At 43.0% G+C, this 20,511-nt stretch overlaps 1 protein-coding gene across 3 annotated transcripts; it reads right to left on the bottom strand.

The window, feature by feature from the left end:
* Positions 1–15: 15 nt before the first annotated feature.
* Positions 16–20,510, bottom strand: LOC106580461 (golgin subfamily A member 3). 3 transcript variants are annotated; one of them, XM_014161560.3, is made up of 24 exons: positions 20,250–20,510; positions 16,963–17,275; positions 15,837–16,130; positions 14,261–14,373; positions 13,233–13,996; positions 12,884–12,992; positions 12,364–12,670; positions 11,990–12,192; positions 11,767–11,904; positions 11,415–11,576; positions 10,834–11,202; positions 10,652–10,729; positions 10,274–10,537; positions 9,994–10,088; positions 9,563–9,779; positions 9,227–9,370; positions 8,724–8,921; positions 8,436–8,552; positions 8,081–8,220; positions 7,706–7,838; positions 7,361–7,483; positions 7,060–7,224; positions 2,675–2,832; positions 16–2,322 (listed from the first exon to the last, which is right to left on the bottom strand). In XM_014161560.3, the coding sequence occupies exons 2-24, from the start codon at positions 17,135–17,137 to the stop codon at positions 2,130–2,132; spliced, it is 4,659 nt and encodes a 1,552-aa protein (XP_014017035.3). In that variant the 5' UTR covers positions 17,138–17,275; positions 20,250–20,510; the 3' UTR covers positions 16–2,129. The 3 variants fall into 3 exon arrangements, with proteins under 3 accessions (XP_014017035.3, XP_014017036.3, XP_014017037.1); XM_014161561.3 differs by having other exon boundaries at positions 15,963–16,130; XM_014161562.3 differs by lacking the exon at positions 15,837–16,130.
* Position 20,511: the final 1 nt, after the last annotated feature.

The raw sequence follows: 20,511 nt of genomic DNA, 5'->3' as shown, positions 1-20,511 counted from the left end.
ATAACGGACAATTGATTAATAGTGCAACTTTATGAGAAATACAATATCTCCCAATATACATTTTTTATATTGGAATTAATCTGTTTAGCAGGTCTATGGCCCTCTTTGCAAAGATTGAACAGCAAATACAGCAAGGTTTATGTACAGAACTCTTTTATCCCTGCTCCATGTACCAAGCAAGGTTATGTATTAAAATATATAGATAACAGTGAAAGGTAGCTTGGAAGATAGTCAATGTTGGATTCGCCAAGTCAATGAAGTTCGAACAGATTGTTACAAACCCTTCTTCAAAAACACAGTATGGAGCGCCATTAGTTTTTACCAGTCAACTGATCACAGATTTCCCTTCGACTATAGGTTTTCCCTTCGCAGATATGTAATAAGCATGTTATTACAGTGTGGTTAAAAATAGTCAATTTACTTTGACTGGCAAGATACAGGTTGTCTGGACATGAGTCTAATGGCATATAAAACATCAGTTACATTACAACTGCATGTGCTGTAGTTTATGGTGTCCATTGCAGTCTACATTTGGACTTTTACCAGTTTGAATAAATATGCTTTGCAAGTTGCATATATCATTCTCAAATGTTTTTGCTAATCACACTTAGATAATGATCAAAGTCATTCAATTATAGGAAAAAGTAGAGAAAGGAAGTCTATTATATTAACCTCTACAAAGAATAAAACAGTTTTCCTGGAGAGCAAATCAACCTCAAAAGGAATTAAACAAGCAATTAAGGGGTGGGCAATCTGTAAATATGAAACCATAGTAACAAAAAGTAATACATTTGAGTGCATCTCACTCAGAAGTAGTAACATTGTGTAATAGTTCTTACACCTTCCCCTCCCTCAGTCAGTTACAGTAAGTTCTCTCTCCTTAATTGTGCAACATCGGTTGAGACTACCCAAATACATAACATTAAACCATTCAGTTTAGAACTGCAAACAGCATAATCATACACCATAACCTATACTACATCTTGCACACCCACTTTCAATAGAAATAATGATACGTTCATTCATAACATTTAGACCTTTAACAGCATACAAAATACTCCTCATTAAGGCTTTGCCATACACATTACTACAGTCCAAGCCAGCCAGTTAAACTCCCAATTTCATACATAGTTGAGAAGTATTAAGTTTCCACAAAGTTGCAGAGCCCACAATGATATGTTGATAGCAAGCTTTAAAAAAGAACAAGCAATTAAAAACCGAATAGATTGATGTTAATGAAATTAACAAATGCGAGGCGTACTAAAAAGGAGAATGGTATTGATTCACCACAAACAGTTTGAAAGCCATAGGGGCATTTGACCAGATGATTCCCTAAATCCCAAACCAACCCCTAGCCTACAACCTGATAAACTTGTGTAGATCAGAGGGAGAATAGGTGGAATATGGTTATTGCTTCACCGTGCCTTCCTATAGGCCTAGTAAACATTTTGCCATATTGTTAACACTTATCCAATCAGATTTACAGGATTGTCTAAGTTGAGGGACTAAGGGTCGATTTGGATTTCAACATAAGTTTATGGAACGAGTGGCTCCTCTCATTCACAGGCACAGAGGAATGGAAGAACAGTGAGAGGGACTACAGTATGCTTCTAACAGTATGCTTATCCATTTCTGCAGGCTTTAAAACAGTCTCACTTATCTTACCGGAGCATGAGAAAGTATATCAAAAGTACCGGTATGCGTAAACAAACTTCTAGCTACCATAATTAAACCGGGGTAATGGTGAATTTGTATTGTTTGAAAGATACTTGAGAATAGGCCTTACTTGGTGTCTATGACTTCAAAACAAAAGACCGGTGGAATCCCCTAACAATATAGTTGTCCCTGTCATTTAAGATTCAATATTGTCATTCCTGAAGAGTAAATAAATAAATATGACAAAATGACAGCCATAACAAAAATAGACAAAGTCCAAATAAAAATTAAAGCTATGGTATAAGTATAAATTACTTTATCCAACCACTGTCTGTGCTGATAATAATGCCAAATGTTGGCAGCAATTGATAAGAAATGGAGAAAAAAAAAAAAAAGAAACAGGAAAAAAAGAAAAGAAAAGTGCCCTTGTGGATAAAACTCCACTCTGTGCGTCTGCCTGAGAAAGTGCTGCACTACAATGGCTGTGCCTCCTCCGCTCCTCCGTTACAGTCCACCTGGTTTAGAGGGGGAGATGTTATGGAGTCATTCTCCAGCGGCACCCCCAGTCGAGTCAATTCCTCCTCTGCGTTAGTCCATGACGTCATGGAGTCGTGCACGGTGACTGTGTGCTCCTCCATTTGTTTCTGAAGGTTGTCCATCTCATGCCTGCAGGAAACACAACATTCACTTTAGTCTCCTGGCATTTGATTCCTAATAGAGAATTATAATACACCATCCACATGTGAGAAACATACTTTTAGAGTAAAGGATTTCATGCATACATTCCTATTATTTGTCTTTCATTATGGTTATCACAAAACACACAAGCTATTTTGAGTAACATGAGCTACAAAAGCATATTATCCATACTCCGTTTACAACCGCTATAAATGGTGCAGTGAAATGCTTCTGCGCTAGCTCCCTCAACATTGCAGTACAATAACCAATAATAATCAAAAGTCCAATAAAACAGGTTTTCCACTCCCAGAAGTTAAAGGAAAACATGGTCAGTTCTTACTTGAGCTGGCGCAGACAGTTGTGCAGGTTATTGAGGGGCTCCTTGTTTACGGAGGCAGAGGGCTTGAGCAACTCATCCAGCAGGGAGGCAGGCACAGGGCAGTCTGGGATCTTCACCGGGGTCACTGGATTTGATGGGTTCGATGGCTCCATCCTCTGCTGCTCAATGAGGAATACAGCACAAAAAGAAAACTCAGCATACTGTGATAAGAGTGTCTTCAGAAAGTATTCAAACCCCTCGGCTTTCTCAAAATGTTGCTGTGCTATAGCCTGAATTTCAAATGCAATTGAGATTGAGTCACTGGCCTACACACAATACCCCATAATGTCAAAGGGGAATTATGTTTTTAGAAATGTTTACAAATGAATAAAAAACTAAAAGTTGAAATGTCTTGAGTCAATAAGTATTCAACCTCTTTGTTATGGCAAGCCTAAATAAGTTCAAGAGTAAACATTTTCTTAACAAGTCAAATAAGTTGCATGGACACACTGTGTGCAGCAATAGTGTTTAACATGATTTTTGAATGACTACCTCATCTCTGTACCCCACACATAAAGATAATTAATTGTAAGGTCCCTCATTTGAGCAGTGAATTTCAAACACAGATTCAACCACAAAGACCAGGGAGGTTTTCCAATGCCTCACGAAGGGCACCTATTGGTAGATGTAGATGGGTAAAAATGTGATAAAAAGCAGATATTGAATATCCCTTGGAGCATGGTGAAGTTATTAATTACACGTTGGATGGTGTATCAATACACCCAGTCACTAAAGATACAGGAGTCCATCCTAACTCAATTACCGGAGAGGAAAGAAACCACTCAGGGATTTCACCATGAGGCCAATGTTGACTTTATAAACAGTTAGTTTAATGGCTGTGATAGGAGAAAACTGAGGATGGATCAACAACATTGTAGTTACTCCACAATACTAACCTAAATGACAGAGTGAAAAGGAAGCCTGAACAGAATATAATTTTTCCAAAACATGCATCCTGTTTGCAATAAGGCACTAAAGTAAAACTGCAAACAATGTGTCAAAGAAATTCACTTTATGTCCTGAATACAATGCGTTATGTTTGGGGCAAATCCAACACATCACTGAGTACTAGAGGTCTACCGATTAATCGGAATGGCCGATTAATTAGGGCCGATTTCAAGTTTTCATAACAATCAGTAATTGGTATTTTTGGCCACCGATTTGCCGATTTAATTATTATTATTTAATTTCTTTTAACTAGGCAAGTCAGTAAAGAACACATTCTTATTTTCAATGACGGCCTAGGAACGGTGGGTTAACTGCCTTGATCAGGGGCAGAACGACAGATTTTTACCTTGTCAGCTTGGGGATGCAACCTTACGGTTAACTAGTTACGGTTAACTAGTCCAACGCTCTAACCACCTGCTTTACATTGCACTCCACAAGGAGCCTGCCTGTTACGCGAATGCAGTAAGAAGCCAAGGTAAGTTGCTAGTTAGCATTAAACAATCAATCAATCATAAATCACTAGTTAACTACACATGGTTGATGATATTACTAGTTTATCTAGCCTGTCCTGCGTTGCATATAATCGATGCGGTGCGCATTCGTGAAAAAGGTCTCTCGTTGCTCCAACTTGTACCTAACCATAAACATCAATGTCTTTCTTAAAATCAATACACAAGTATATATTTTTAAACCTGCATCTTTAGTTAATATTGCCTGCTAATATGAATTTCTTTTAACTAGGGAAAATGTGTCACCTCTGCAACAGAGTCAGGGTATATGCTGCAGTTTGGGCCGCCTGGCTCGTTGCGAACCGTGAAGACTATTTCTTCCTAACAAAGACAGCCGACTTCGCCAAACGGGGGGGATGATTTAACAAAAGCACATTTGCAAAAAAAGCACAATCGTTGCACGACTGTACCTAACCATAAACATCAATGCCTTTCTTAAAATCAATACACAGAAGTATATATTTTTAAACATGCATATTTAGCTAAAAGAAATCCAGGTTAGCAGGCAATATTAACCAGGTGAAACTGTCACTTCTCTTCCGTTCATTGCACGCAGAGTCAGGGTATATGCAACACTTTGGGCCGCCTGGCTCATTGCGAACTAATTTGCCAGAATTTTAAGTAATTATGACATAACATTGAAGGCTGTGCAATGTAACAGGAACATTTAGACTTATGGATGCCACCCGTTAGGTAAAATACGGAACGTTTCCATATTTCACTGAAAGAATAAACGTGATAGTTTCCGGATTCGACCATATTAATGACCTAAGGCTCGTGTTTGTGTGTTATTATGTTAGCCGGGTGCGCGCTAATTGCGTTTCAAACGTCACTCGCTCTGAGACTTGGAGTAGTTGTTTCCCTTGCTCTACATGGGTAACGCTGCTTCGAGGGTGGCTGTTGTCGATGTGTTCCTGGTTCAAGCCCAGGTAGGAGCGAAGAGAGGGACGGAAGCTATACTGTTACACTGGCAATACTAAAGTGCCTATAAGAACATCCAATAGTCAAAGGTATATGAAATACAAATCGTATTGAGAGAAATAGTCCTATAATTCCTATAATAAACTACAAACTAAAACTTCTTACCTAGGAATATTGAAGACTCATGTTAAAAGGAACCACCAGCTTTCATATGTTCTCATGTTCTGAGCAAGGAACTTAAACATTAGCTTTCTTACATGGCACATAATGCACTTTTACTTTCTTCTCCAACACTTTGTTTTTGCATTATTTAAACCAAATTGAACATGTTTCATTATTTATTTGAGGCTAAATAGATTTTATTGATGTATTATATTAAGTTAAAATAAGTGTTCATTCAGTATTGGTTGTAATTGTCATTATTACAAATAAATAAAAACAAGTTTTTTAACATCTGCCGATTAATCGGCAGCGGCTTTTTTTTGGTCCTCCAATAATCGGCATCGGTGTTGAAAAATCATAAATCGGTCGTCCTCTACCGAGTACTATTCATATTTTCAAGCATAGCGGTGGCTGAATCATGCTACGGGTATGCTTGTCATCGGCAAGGACTAGGGAGTTTTTTTTTTAGGATGAAAAGAAACTGAATAGGCTAAGCACAGTCAAAATCCTAGAGGAAAACCTGGTTCAGTCTGCTTTCCAACAGACACCAGGAGACAAATTCACCTTTCAGCAGAACAGTAACCAAAAACACAAGGCCAAATATACACTGGAGTTGCTTACCAAGACAACATTGAATGTTCCCTAGTGGCATAGTTACAGTTTTGACTTAAATCGTCTTGAAAATCTATGGCAAGACTTGAAAATGGCTGTCTAGCAATGATCAATTACCAAGTTGACAGAGCTTGAAGAATTGTAAAAACAGTGTGCAAAGCTCTTAGAGACTTGCCCAGAAAGACTCACAGCGGTAATTGGTGCCAAAAGGTGTTTCTGACATGTATTGACCCGGGGGTGTGAATACTTATGCAAATTAGATATTTCTGTATTACATTTGCTAAAATATCTAAAAACATGTTTTCACTTTTTCATTATGGGGTATTGTGTGTAGATGGTTGAGATTATTATAATTTTTTAATCCATTTTGAGTCAGGCTGTAAAACCAAAATGTTGAACTAAGTCAAGTGGTCTGAATACTTTCTGAAGGCACTGTAAATCTACACCCAAGTGTGTTTATTGTAACAACTTTTCATACCCCTTTATCAACCCACAAAACATATGCCCATGTTACACTTTGATATTCTGCGTCTTCTCAAAGCCATGAAGGCGCTGGATGAGTTGTATGTTCTATCTACCCTTTCTCCATTTAAAGCTGCAATATGTAACTTTTTGGTAGACCCTTTGAAAGCAAGTCTAAGAAGCGGTTGATCTGTTCTATGTGCACTATTTCTACGCTTCCCGGTCTCAGTTTAGTTTTGAGTCTTACTTTCGGTTTTGTATACCAGCTTTAAACAGCTGAAAATACAATAATTTGGGTTATTGAAAATATATTTCACAGCAGTTTGTATGGTACAATGATTCTCTACACATTGCTTGTTTTGTCACAAACTGAAATTAGGCAAACTATTAGAATTTCAGCAACCAGTAAATGGCGTAGAGATTTCTGCATATTGCACCTTTAACACACCAACAATATTGAAATAACATTACTACCACAGGAGGTTGGTGACACCTTAATTGGGGAGGACAGGCTTGTGGTAATGGCTGGAGCGGAAAAGGTGGAATGGTGTCAAAAACACATGGTTTGATGCCATTACAGTAGCTCCATTCCAGCCATTATTAAGAGCGGTCCTCCCCTCAGCAGCATTCACTGATTACTACTGACGTAAAAATAAAACAGCGCCAAACCTAACCCTGTTCTTCCTACTCAGTCTCAGCCAAGTAGCAACATTTCAGTCCCAGGTGGCTTACCTTTCGGAGGCGGTTCTGTTTGAGGTCCAGTTTGAGCTGCTGGTTCTGCAGCAGAACAGTCTTCATGCTGTTCCTCAGCTCCCCCACCTTGGCCTGCAGCATGAACTTATCCTTTCTGGTGCTGCTCAGTTCCTCCTGCACAGACTCCAGCTCCACCTTAATGCCCTAGAATGCAGAGCAAGGCAAAGTCAGGTACAAAATGGCAACACAATGAACAATGACAGAGTTAAGTTGATCGTAACGTATGCTTCTGTGGCGCTAGCCAGCTCTGTCCTCCTCAGTACCCTGGTTGTGTGTGTACCTGTAGAGCTGTCTGCAGGCTGTCCAGCTCCCTCTGGCTGCACTGCTCCACCATTTCCAGCTGCTGTCTCTGGGCCTCGATCTCCCTCTGCCTCTGCTCCACCTCCCACTTCAAATCCTCCACCTGGAGGAAAACACAGTCAAGTCAGTGACCGATGTCTCTTTCAACAAACGTCCTTATTCCAGGTCCTGGGTTGTGTTCATTAGGGCACACCATAGCAAAACAGAAATGTGCGTTCTTATTGCAAAAGTTCAGGCAGTACCTCTCCGTTACAAACATTTCCTCCCTACTAAACAGGACCATGGTTGTGTCTATTGTGTAACGTTGTGTGGTATAGCTAGCTACCTCCTGGTTGGTGAGGGGCTGCTTGCTAAGCTGTTCATCCAGCTGTTTCTGGAGGATCTGGAGCTGGGAGTGGGCCTCTGATAGCTCCTCCTGGAACCTGGACACCTCCTGAGAGTGTTTCTCATCCTGAGCCCTATGGAGGAGAAGGAAAGAATGTTAAGGTGAAACAGGGTTAAAATCAAGGATAGACATAAGATCTAAACTAAAAGATAACTTCGAGTTAGACAGGGTTATTACCTAAAATACAAGGACCGAGCATGCCCCAATGATTCCATCAACTAATAAGGCTAATCAAAATCTTCTCTTAATCTGTTAAATACAGCAGCATCATTCCAGGCCTTATTCATTAACTATAAACTGCAAATTGAGACTCACTGTAGTTTGTGTGCCTCGCTGTGCAGGGCTTTGACCAGCTCTTCTTTGGCCTGCAGGTCCTTCTTGATCTCACACAGCTCCAGCATGGCTGCCCTGTAATGCCGTCTGTTGTGGGCAGCCTCTGCCTTAGCTGCTGCCACCTAGTGGACATAACACATACTTACAGTCTGTCTCCAAAGGCTTCATTGAGTGCATTACAGTATGCTACAATGTGGTAATGTAATGACTTTTTAAGATTATGTTGTGGCTGGGCCAGTGTCTCCTTCAGGGGCTTGTATGTGTGTAATGTGTTATAATGTGTCAATGACGACAGATAATGACTATGTTGTGGCTGGGTCGGGTTAGGTGTCTTTACCTGCTCTTTCAGGTCCTTGACTTTGGCTTTTTCCTTCTCCAAGGCGACCTGTAGTGTCTGGACCAGCTGTTTCATCTGCTGGTCTTCCTCCTCTTTGCGTTTTAGTACAGCTTGCACCTGTGGAGAAGGGCAAGGAAGAGAATAGAAAAAAAACTATCAGTTCGTTAGCTTTTTAAATCAAAAAGAGCAACCACTGACTCAAAATGGTGTTACTTTACCCACATGGGTAAAGTTATTTAATTGATCAGTGATAGAAATAACTGAGAATGTAAGATTGAAGCCTTTCACCTGGAGGTTGAGCTGGACCAGGTCGGCCTCTCTCTTGGCCAGGGCAGTCTCTAGAATATTGGTATGCTCCCGCAGTGCATTATGGGACTGCCCCAGTCCCGTCAACTTCCCTTTCTCATGCTCCAGCTCAAGGGATAACTTCTTGTTGGCGTCTTCCAGTCGTCTAATCCTCCTCTTGAAGCATCGCGCCTCCTGCAGCTGTGGATGAAAAAAGATAGACGATTTTACAATCAAGGTATCTAAGAAGCACAAGAACCACTGGATGTGAGTAATTTTCAGAGGGGTTGGGATAGTAAAACACATTTCTGTTGGACATTTGTGGACAATGGACAATAAAGTAATCTTCTCTTAATTGTCACTTGTCAGAGTATCTCACATCATTGGGCTGGTGGTGTACTTATAGCCTGATTAAACCAGACAATGTAAAGCAATGGTGAAACGTAGTGAAATCGGTTTCGATGCCAGCATAATGTATTTAGTTGTCATCACCCAGACTGTCTCACCTCATCTTCTAGCTCCATTACTTTCTCCTGTAACTCTTCCAGCTCAGTGCTGGTGAGGGAGATGACCTCCTGAAGCTCTTTCTCCAGCATGGCCTTGCTGTGGCTCACAGCCTGGTGTTCACTCTGCAGAGCCTCAATCTTATCCTAGAACAAGGAAGAGGTTTAGATCAGCATTCAAACATCACAGTTGGCTACGGTTGTGCTGTAATCTGTTATTAGTATGGCCACAAGTTTTTCCTGACCACATGATCTGACCAGAAACAAACTCTGGACACTAGTTGTCATGTGATCAGGAAAAACTCTGGGTCCTGATTATGAGGTTAGTACTGAATGTACCTGCAGGGCCTGGTTGTTGCCGCCGTCTGAGACCTGGGCCTTGAGTTTGACCAGCTCTGCCTCGGTGGTCTCCTTGTCAGCCAGGGCCTCTTGGAGCCTGCGACTCAGGATGCCCACTGCGTTCTCATAGGCTTTGTGCTTGGCCTTCATATCCTTCTGCGCGCTGGTCAAATCTGTCCCCAGCCGCTTCATTCTCACCTTCTGCTCTGAGATCGCCCTGAGAGAGGAAAATAAAACAATTAGACACATTAGTGCACATTTAAGCAATCTGAATAAAATAGATTATCCTGTCTGAGTAAGAGAGTTTCTTATTCCCGTTCATATTCTTATGCCATTTACACAGATTCATAGTAAATGTGTTTGGGTCATTACTATGGGAACCAAGCTAGTTACAGAAGTCTGTCTGGCTGTAGAAATGTTGTGTGACTCACTTCCTGGCTTCAGACTGCATCAGGTCCACCTGTTTCTTCAGGCCCTCATTCTCCTCCGTCACTGCTGCTAGCTGGCTCTGGTCAAACTGTAGGGACTGTGGAGGGACATCAAACACACACAATGATTATAATCAAATGCCTATCAAAAATAGAGTACTGCATTTTAAAAAGAAAGCCAGATAAGGCAATGGGATGTCATGCAAGTACTGTCATGAGAGTAATGCAAAGAAAAACCTAGAGCTACTAGGATGTCAGGCTTGTGTAGGATGGGATCATGTACTTGTATCTGAGACTCCAACTGATCCCTCTCGGTCTGCACAGACTGCAGGTGGTTCTCCAGGCTGTTCATCTGCTGCTGGACCCGGACCACTTCCATCTGCAGCCGGCTCTGCTCCAGCTCAGCTTTCTGTTTCTCCCCATGGGCCTCCAGCAGCTCCTGCTTCAGTCCCTTCACCTCCGACACCAGACGCTTCTTAGTTGAGTTCAGCTCGCTGATGAGCTGCTCCTTGGAGCTGGCATCCCGCCGATATGCCTCCACCATCACCTGATGGGTGGGAAATGGGAAGAGGTGTAAAGAGACGAGTCCTGTGTGTGAATGTGCATGCGTACACACAATCCTTCAAAAACAAAGGGTTACAGGATAGGGAGTGACAAGCACCTTTTGCTGCATGAACTGCTCTTTCAATTTCTGAGCTTGTTTCTTCAGGGTGCCGTTATCCTGCTGCAGAGATCCAATCTAAAAAGAAAATGGCATTCACTTTCTACTGAAGCTCAAACGTTGCCAACAGCCATAGAGGAGTGGGACTAGACCCTCTGGCTCCATGGTGGTTTGTTTCTCACCTGTGAGGATTTGACTTGGACCTCCTGCCTGAGCTGATCAAGGACATCTGAGGCCACCAGCACCTCCTCCCCCAGCCTCTCCGCCCCCTCGTCCAGCTGACTTTTATCAGCTCTGGCTGCCTGGAGGGCCACCTCCAGCACGATCTTCTCATTCTGCAGATACTGGATGTTCTCATCCTTGGCGTTGGTCTCTGTCTGCAGCTCTGCCAGCGTAGCCTCCAGCTCCAGGTAGCGGGCCTCCAGCTGGTTGATGGACTGCTCTTTGGTGTGAAGGCTCTCCTGAGTGGCTGTCAGCTGTCTCATCAGCTCCAGATGCTCCTTCTGGAGGGCCTCCAGCTGCAGGTCCTTCTGGGATAGGGTCACCTTCATCTGTGGGGGACACAGAGAGGGGTTACATGAGGCAACTGCTCCCAAATAGCAAAACAGTGAGCGGACATTGACTTTTTCTCAACGTAATGGACTTTGTTTTTGTCTCGCTCCTGATATTTTTGTAGATGTGTATAAAACCCCTTCCTTTCATTGATTTTAAACAACTTCTCCTGAGTGGCAAATTACCTTAATTTGAACAATTCATTATTTACCTGCTCTAGTTCTCTCTCCAGAGAGCTGGCGGTGTTGGCCAGTTTCTGTAAGTGCTCTCGCTCCTCCTCAAACTCGTCCAGTTTGTGCTGAAGGTCGTCCTCCACCATGCTCTTGGCATCCTGGATCTGCTGATAGGCAGCTTCTTGGGTCATCATGTCAGCCTACGGCCAGAGGGAGGGGAGAGGCCAGAGAACACACTGCTTAATAGCCTCAATTCTAATGCTGCATCTTTTCTTTTGTCAGTAAATCTTTTATTATTTTTCAGTAAAATTATTCAACAAACCATAACACAATATAAACACCAATCACACAACCTGTCGTAATTTTATAATTTAAAAAAAGGGGACAGACCTCAATACTCTGCAGCTGTACAGCAATGCGCTCCTTCTCTTTGATTGAGCGATGCTGGGTTTGTGTCAGCTGGTGGGACAGAGTCACGTTCTCCAGCTTCAGGTGCTCCAAGGCACCAATCTGGGTCATCTGCCCAGCCTGGAAAAAACACGTCAACTCCATAACACGTCAACTCCATAACACGTCAACTCAGTAGAAGCAAGATACAGACAGACAACCTTACCTGCATGTTGGCCATTTCGCCCTGGAGTCGGACTCGAGCCTCCTGGGCCAGCGCTAGCTGCTGCTGGTACCACTGGCGGACCTGCTGCAGCGAGATTATCTCTGCCTGGGAGGTCTTCAACCTGCTCTGCAGGGTGGTGCGCTCTAGCTGGACCTGCTGGAGCTGAGTCTGGAGACCACCCATCTGCTGACGCAACTCCTGAACTGAAGGAGAACACCACCATAAGAAATAATTCACAAAATTTGACAGAAATCATAAATCAATCGTATAATACTAATACAATAAATACCCCAATATTGTATTAGTATTATTGTGAGGAGATGCTGATGTGAAAGTATGATGCCCATACTAGGCTATCCATCCATCCAACTCACCAGCGTTATCCCTGGAGGTCACGTTCTGCTGCATCTCCTCCACTTTCCCCATGAGTCTCTGGTACTGCTCCTCAGCCACCTGCAGGTCATTGCCCAGCGAGGCCAGGCCAGCGTTCTTGCTCTCCAGGTTGCCCTGCAGCTCCACCATGGCCCTCTCCAGCTGGAAGCAGCTCTGGCGCAGGGTGGACACTTCCTTGTTGAGGGAGCTCTGCTTCTCTTGGCTGGCATGGGACTGCTCCACCTGGGCCTGCAGCTGGGCATTGACTGTAGCCAGCTTGGCCTGGAGCTCAGTCTTCTCTTTCAGAGCCTGGAGAGGATACGGGGAAAGAGGGTGAGGGAGTGATCTCCAGTATTCCCAATGGCTTGTACTGGGAGGGACTGAAGGGTGTTAGCCTAGCTATTCCAGTGAAAGTAAGTAAGTCTCAACATGTGGTAAGTTGAGTGGTAATTACCTTAGCTGATCCTATGTTAGGAGTATAAGCCATCATAGACACACCCTGTGTGTTCGTTAGTTAGTTACCTGGTTGGCCTCAGAAGACAGAGACTCTAGCTGGCCCTCCAGTCTCATCTTCTCCTTCAGAACCTGGAGCATTTCGTCATGTCCCATCACAGAGCTCTCCAATGACACACTACAGGAAATTAACCAATTGAGCAGGAAACAAGAAATTGTACAATTATGTGCTACTGGAACATTCAAGCAAATTCCACCAATTAAATTGTAAATGACTGGAAAAGTAAAGCTGATTCATCGTATAATAGCAATGTCCTAAAGCTGACTATGCAACAGCAATGTGCTTATGTTATTTACTAGTACTACACCAGTCAGTCTATGTGCTATTACAGAAGAGCTGTGTGCTGGTCAGGTGTACCTGCTGGAGAAGCTGTCCCTGCGGCTGCGTGGTCCCCCGGTCCCCTCCCTGTCCTGCTCCAGCAGGTGCTGTTCATCGCTGGCAGCCTGCAGCACCTCCTGCAGTGTTGGGAAGTTGCCCATGGCCTCCGGAACGATCTCCCTGCCCTCCACCATGTAGTTCCCTCCTCTCTGCCTGCCCACTGTTTCAGCCAGCATGCCATAGGTCCCAGTGCCCCCGGTGGAAGTGGACACGCTGCTGTAGGTAGAGCTGTCATCCCCATCTCCACCAGGCCGCGACCCCATACCTGACTCGCTGCCGGCATCCACCTCCGAGGTGTTGTCCTGGAGAGACATTGATGACCCCAGCAGGGCCTCCAAAGAGGTAATCTCCACGGAGCCAACCTCTGACATCATGCTGACCTCTGACAGGGTGGATACAGAGCTCAGGTTGGACCCCAGAGAGCCCATGGAGGAGTCTTCAGACGTTCTGACCCCACCACCGCCTCCTCCACCACCATCACTAGTGCCCCCTGCTGGCTCGAGGGTCTTGTAATCGGCCAGTGAGTGGATCTTGCTGGGGCGGGGTGATCGTGACTTTCTTTCCTTGGCTGGGGGGATGCCCAGGCTTCCCAGCTTAGGGCCCCGGGGGACGCTGGTTCGCAGGAAGGAGTACTCGGTGGTCATGGAGGTGGTGCTGGCCCGGGGAAGAGCCTCTGGGTGCATCATGAGGTCTGGGTCCAGAGTGCTGAACCCACTGCGGCTCTTTGCGGTGGAGCGGTAGGACTGGAAGAGGAGAGAGAGGTGGCATGATAATGAGCAGAAGACGTAGTCTACTTCAGCCCAACATTCAGGACTTCAAAAACCAAGACTAATAGAGGATCATTTTTTATAGATGGTGGATAGCAACAAAACTAGGCATTATGGCCTGCCATGCAAAAAATAATAGGGAGAACACTTCTGCTTTAAATTCAACTCTGTGCAGCTTGTAACTGACAGCTTTATCCTGATGAATGTATGCCTGGTGACTGATGCTGTTCACACACTCACCGTCTCCTTGTGCCTTTGCACTCTGTACTGTTTGAGCTGCTCTTCCAGCCGTCGGCGAGCATCACGGCGGATCTTCTCCTCATTCTCCATCTCCAGTGATGGCTCTTTGTCAGCTACAGGAAGAGCAGGTTTAACATAAGAAATAGAAGGCCCTCACTACACCCCTATACAACACTGAATAGGCTAACAATACCTAGGACATTGTCATACAAGCATACAATTCATTTTAGAAGGAAACCACAACTACGTGTACTAAGACTACTTTGTCCCTACAGTTCAGAGCCATTTTAAGATTTGAAATGAGAGTGCTTGTATGACATTGTTATCCATCCACCATGGTTAGGAGTGAAGCTGCATGCAACCCAGTCCTAACAAAGCCAGATGAGTCAGACTCAATCCATCTATTAGTCAGTCCACTCCAAGATCTTATTTTCAGGTTAGTAAAGTGTGACACAAAATAGTATCCAAACAGATTGTTTTTGGCTTGTGTGGTTAGTGAGTTTATAGACAGCAGGTGATATTCCTGATTGATGATTCTCTGACTGCAATTGGCCAGGTGTGCTGATGATCAACCATGAGGTGTCAGTCAGTGCAACTTAGAAGTTAGCATGAGGACTTCCTGATTGCACCATCATTTAAAGCAGAATGCACTATGAATGGAACAGAACACTATAAAATAGTTAGGTTTTTTTTACCCCTTTTTTCTCCCCAATTTCGTGGTATCAATTGGTAGTAGTTACAGTCTTATCTCATCGCTGCAACTCCCGTACGGACTCCGGAGAGGCGAAGGTCGAATAAACACAACCCAACCAAGCCGCACTGCTTCTTGACACAATGCACATCCAACCCGGAAGCCAGCCGCACCAATGTGTCGGAGGAAACACCGTACACCTGGCGACCTGGTCAGCGTGCACTGCACCTGGCCCGCCACAGGAGTCGCTAGTGCGCGATGAGACAAGGATATCCCTGCCGGCCAAACCCTCCCTAACCCGGACGACGCTGTGCCAATTGTGCGACGCCCCATGGGCCTCTCGGTCGCGGCCGGCTGCGACAGAGCCTGGGCTCGAACCCAGAATCTCTGATGGCACGGGGAGGCCGACACTATAAAAGAGTTAATGTGACACTGTAAACATTCTATGTGGGAGTGGTTAGCCTTTCACATTCAACAAAAAGCTTGAGATAAAACAAGACGTATTCTGTTATGTAACGAATAAAAACAACTTTGCATATCATGGTATCTGTAAGCCTAGGCCGTCATTCAAAACAACATTCACAACAAACACAAGTAAAGGATTAGTTCAAATACAGCCACTAAGTTCCCAACAAAAGCACCAAGACCCAAATCAAGCAATTAAATGACCACGGGTTTTCACAAAGTAAGCAGGCTCAAACCACTAAAGCACATACCCACTGGATCCCTCTCTTAATTGGAGCGTAGTAAGCACAGGCAAGGAAATTAAAATATGGGATGGGGAACTCAATAAGTCAGCCTCTGAAGCAACATCCCAGAGCAATAGGTGGTTAAAATACACGGGGGGGGGGCACTCACTGCAAATACAGGTTACAGTATGCTTACACAATTCAGTCTCCTGCATAGGCATACTCAGTCTGAGCGACTGCAATGCATCACCCTTGTGAGCAGGGCCCTCAGCACTAGCTCCCCCAGACTTCTCTAGCATGGGTGGTGGGATAGCGGCCACACCTTGGGATGGCTCTTTGGACTGGGGGCTGACAGGTGGGCTGGTGCCCTGGGCAGCAGGGGGCGACAGAGGCGGCAGGGGGCCATTTGGACGGCCGTCCCCTCCTGCGCCTGGCCGCGGGCCCTCTGCCACACGTTCTCCATTTGGCACCACGTCTGCCTTAACAAAACCTGCAACGAGGGAGTGGGGTGAGGTGGGGGGTTGACAGTGTAGCGTGGCAGTAAAGTCTTTAGTTTCCGGCATATATCCATCCAGTTTTGTATTTCACAACACAATGAGTGTGGATTGTGATATACTTGAGGTTTTAAAAAAGGACTAGGAGGCAAGGCTCTTTTGAATTACTTAGTCTATTGTGGCTTTCACGGGTAACCGGTCAATCAAGCTTTGTCAAGCCAGAATAGCAGTTTGATACTATTCATTTTGTCATTTTTATTGAAGGCGAGATGTGTAGGAATAACAACGGCATGCTAATACACCTTAGTGCAGTTGAGGTGACTAAGAAGTGAGTGGCGTGTGGGTCAGTTATGAGGCAAGGCTCAGAGCGGTGTCCAGACAATTCTGCAATTGCACACAAGTACAAAGAGAGATAGCCTGAGGCGGCCGAGTAATGACCTTTTCTCTGGCCGATCGCACACAAGCATGTCATGCACAGCTTGGAAAGATACTGGTGGAAGACAGAGGAATTCCCTCCATATAAGGAGTTCCTATTACTGCAGATTCCCCACAAAAATAACATTATGTGAACAAAAATATAAACGTTCAGTTATGCTTTGCTATCCTTTAAGTTAGTTTAGGGCTCATTTGAAATGTATTTTTCTCTTACAATTAACTGGTTGAAGAAGAACACACTCCATTGTTTGATGAGAGGATGGAATGATTAAATCAGTCAGCAGTAGCTCAGAGTCTGACAGCTTGCCTAGAATTTCTACATTAAAATACAATGCAAATCAAATCACATCACTTGAGGGGCAGGCTAGGGCATTAAGTAGGGCAACAACTCACCATTAAGAACATCCCCCAACGCTGTCGGCTTGTTCAGCCCTCCTTTCTTCAGTAGCTGAGCGTCACTCACCACAGAATCAGCACCACCCTCTTTGGACTGTGGTATCAGGTCTAGTTGATGGATTTCTACATTGGTTGTCTCCATCTCAGCAATGACCGAGTTGTGGTTTTCCATTCACATACAGAATAAAATGATGTTGCACTGGAGCCCATGGAAGGGATATGGTCGTCACAGGGTGTAGCTATAATCCTTTCAAAACCTTTTCATCCCGTTCGTTCAGAGTACAAGGACACCCCCAAAAAATGGTCTCACCTGAAAATGTATAACATTAAGGTTTAGTTAGAATGACAATTATAAAATATTCAGTCTGATCAAAGACAGAGTAATCTAAATGCAAACTTGCCGTAATCTGACAGGATTTGCCTCCATGATGGTGTAGTGCGGATGTAGACAAATAAAATGAAGCGTGGCCTGCATTATTTATTAATACCATTGCAAATGTATTAGGGATGGGCATTCCGAGTCTTTTCTGTGAGCTGGAATCTTTGGCTCAGTTCACCTAAAAGAGATGTTCATTTGGCTCCCAAACACCTCTTCAGTAATGCTTAGAAATTGACATAAAACCCATGAACAAATTGTGAATCTCTAATTTAAAGCCTAAAATGTTGACTACCATTATGTAAGAACCTGTTGGGGCTAGGGGGCAGTATTTTCACGGCTGGATAAAAAAACGTACCCAATTTAATCTGGTTACTAATCCTACCCAGTAACTAGAATATGCATATACTTATTATATATGGATAGAAAACACCCTAAAGTTTCTAAAACTGTTTGAATGGTGTCTGTGAGTATAACAGAACTCATTTGGCAGGCAAAACCCTGAGACATTTTCTGACAGGAAGTGGATACCTGATGTGTTGAATTACCTTTAAGCCTATGCCATTGAAACACACAGGGGTTGATTAATGTTTTGGCACTTCCTATTGCTTCCACTAGATGTCACCAGCCTTTACAAAGTGTTTTGAGTCTTTTACTGTGAGATCTGACCGAACAAGAGCCATGGAACGGTGATGGCCGATTAGACTCTGGCGCGCGAGTTCATGTTGGGTACCCTCGTTCCAATACGTTATAAAAAGAGAATGCATTCGTCCACCTTGAATATTATTCATGTTCTGGTTAAAAAAGGCACTAATGATTTATGCTATACAACGTTTGACATGTTTGAACGAACGTAAATATATTTTTTCCCCTCGTTCATGACGAGAAGTCCGGCTGGCTTAGATCATGTGCTAACAACACGGAGCTTTTTGGATATAAATGATGAGCTTTTTTGAACAAAACTACATTCGTTATGGACCTGGGATTCCTGGAAGTGACATCTGATGAAGAGAATCAAAGGTAATGGATTATTTACATAGTATTTTCGATTTTAGAGCTCTCCAACATGGCCGTTTGTCTGTATAGCAAAGCATATTTTTCTGGGCGCAGTGCTCAGATTATTGCAAAGTGTGATTTCCCAGTAAGGTTATTTTTAAATCTGGCAAGTTGATTGCGTTCAAGAGATGTAAATCTATAATTCTTTAAATGACAATATAATATTTTACCAATGTTTTCTAATTTTAATTATTTAATTTGTGGTGCTGACTTGACTGCCGGTTATTGGAGGGAAACGATTTCCTCAACATCAATGCCATAGTAAAACGCTGTTTTTGGATATAAATATGAACTTGATAGAACTAAAAATGCATGCATTGTCTAACATAATGTCCTAGGAGTGTCATCTGATGGAGATTGTAAAAGGTTAGTGCATCATTTTAGCTGGTTTTATGGTTTTGGTGACGCCTGGCTTTGAATTGACAAAACATTACACACAGCTATTGTCAATATACTCTCCTAACATAATCTAACTTTATGCTTTCGCCGTAAAACCTTTTTGAAATCGGACAACGTGGTTAGATTAAGGAGATGTTTATCTTTCAAAGGGTGTAAGATAGTTGTATGTTTGAAAAATTTGAATTTTGACATTTATTTGGTTTCAAATTTGCCGCTCTTGAAATGCACCTGCTGTTGATAGGGTGCACCACGGGTGGCACGCTAGCGTCCCACATAGCCCCAAGAAGTTTTAAAATACATTTTTTATATGACTAAATGACTAGATGAAAAGTTTGTGGTCATATGCACATCCTTAAAAACGTAGGTGCTGGGCTAATAAAGAAAACTTGTAAAGAACAGTAAGGCCCGCACACTGTTTATGCTCCCAATTCACTGCTTTATTGACTATGCTTCTTTCTTTGTAAAATTATTAGATGGCCTGCAAAAAATGTTTTTTACTAAATCTAACGCACGGGGAAAAAATAACTTGGACCAGAATGAAGCTCTCTCCTCACTATATTGTTTCTGCACTGTGGTATGGCCATAAATTATCTGCAGATAATGTCAAAAAGCAATAGTAACAGAATGCAAATGTAGGAGCCAAATGAACGGCTCTTTCACATTCGATTCACCAAAAAAAGAGCCGTTCATTCGCGAACAACCAATCACTAAAATGTTTATTTTCAATAGATTTGGTAAAATGTTCTAACCAACTGGGAGAATGTGTTCTGGAAGAACAGCTCCACTAAGTAATGGCTAAAGCTGTCTAGCTAACTAGCTAAGTGGATTTAGTTAACGTTACAAAAAATATAGCTAGCTAAATTAATTTAGTAAATATGCCTTTGCATATTGCAATCAAATAGCTACAAGGCTAATCAGTCTTGTATAAAAACAGATAACTATTCGGCAGCTTTACCACACATTCATTGCCTTGCTTATTTCCCAACTTGTAGGTAGCCAGCTAACAACACTATTGCTAACTAGCCAACTGCAATGACAGCTGCAGCCTCTACACAAGCTAACTTTAGCTGGGTGGTTAGCTAGTTAGCCAGCTAAACATACATCATATGGCAAGTTGGTTAGACATGTAAAACACAATGTGTCTGTTATGAAGATGGCTGGCCTTTAAAAACGATGTTAGTAACAAGCTAGTTAGTTCGCGGTCTCAACCAGTCAAGCAAAGACAGCCTAACGTTACGTTTGCTCGTTAGCTATCTAACATTCATTAGCCACATACATAGCTAACACAGGACGATAATTTTTCTACACTCCGATATCACACCAGTTCACGAAGTTGTGTAATGTATAAATCAATGCAGATTGTGAAATTATTAAAAGGTTTAATAAATAACCAAAATATTTATTTCTGACATGACAATAGTTGAAATGCACAGAAAATTTTTATAAAGCCAACCTTTTTCAGACGCCTCTTCGTTCTGCTTCTACGTGGCTAAATGGATTCCATTATTTTACGTGTCCGACGAGAAACAGGATACTTGACATCGTTTTGTGGATTGATGTCTACTAAACACGTATTAAATAATTGTATTTTGCATTTATATATGACTTATTATATTTTGTAACTAATTATCTATAAATAAGCCTATGCTTGGAAATGACATACATTCAAAGGGCAAAAATGGCAGACAGGTTGCTGCCCGAACTGTTATAATGAA

The sequence above is a fragment of the Salmo salar genome, chromosome 20, assembly GCF_965601325.2.
Source record: "Salmo salar chromosome 20, fSalSal1, whole genome shotgun sequence".
NCBI lineage: Eukaryota > Metazoa > Chordata > Actinopteri > Salmoniformes > Salmonidae > Salmo > Salmo salar.
Note: the sequence above shows the minus strand (reverse complement) of the source record. Positions and strands in the feature narration are given on the sequence as shown.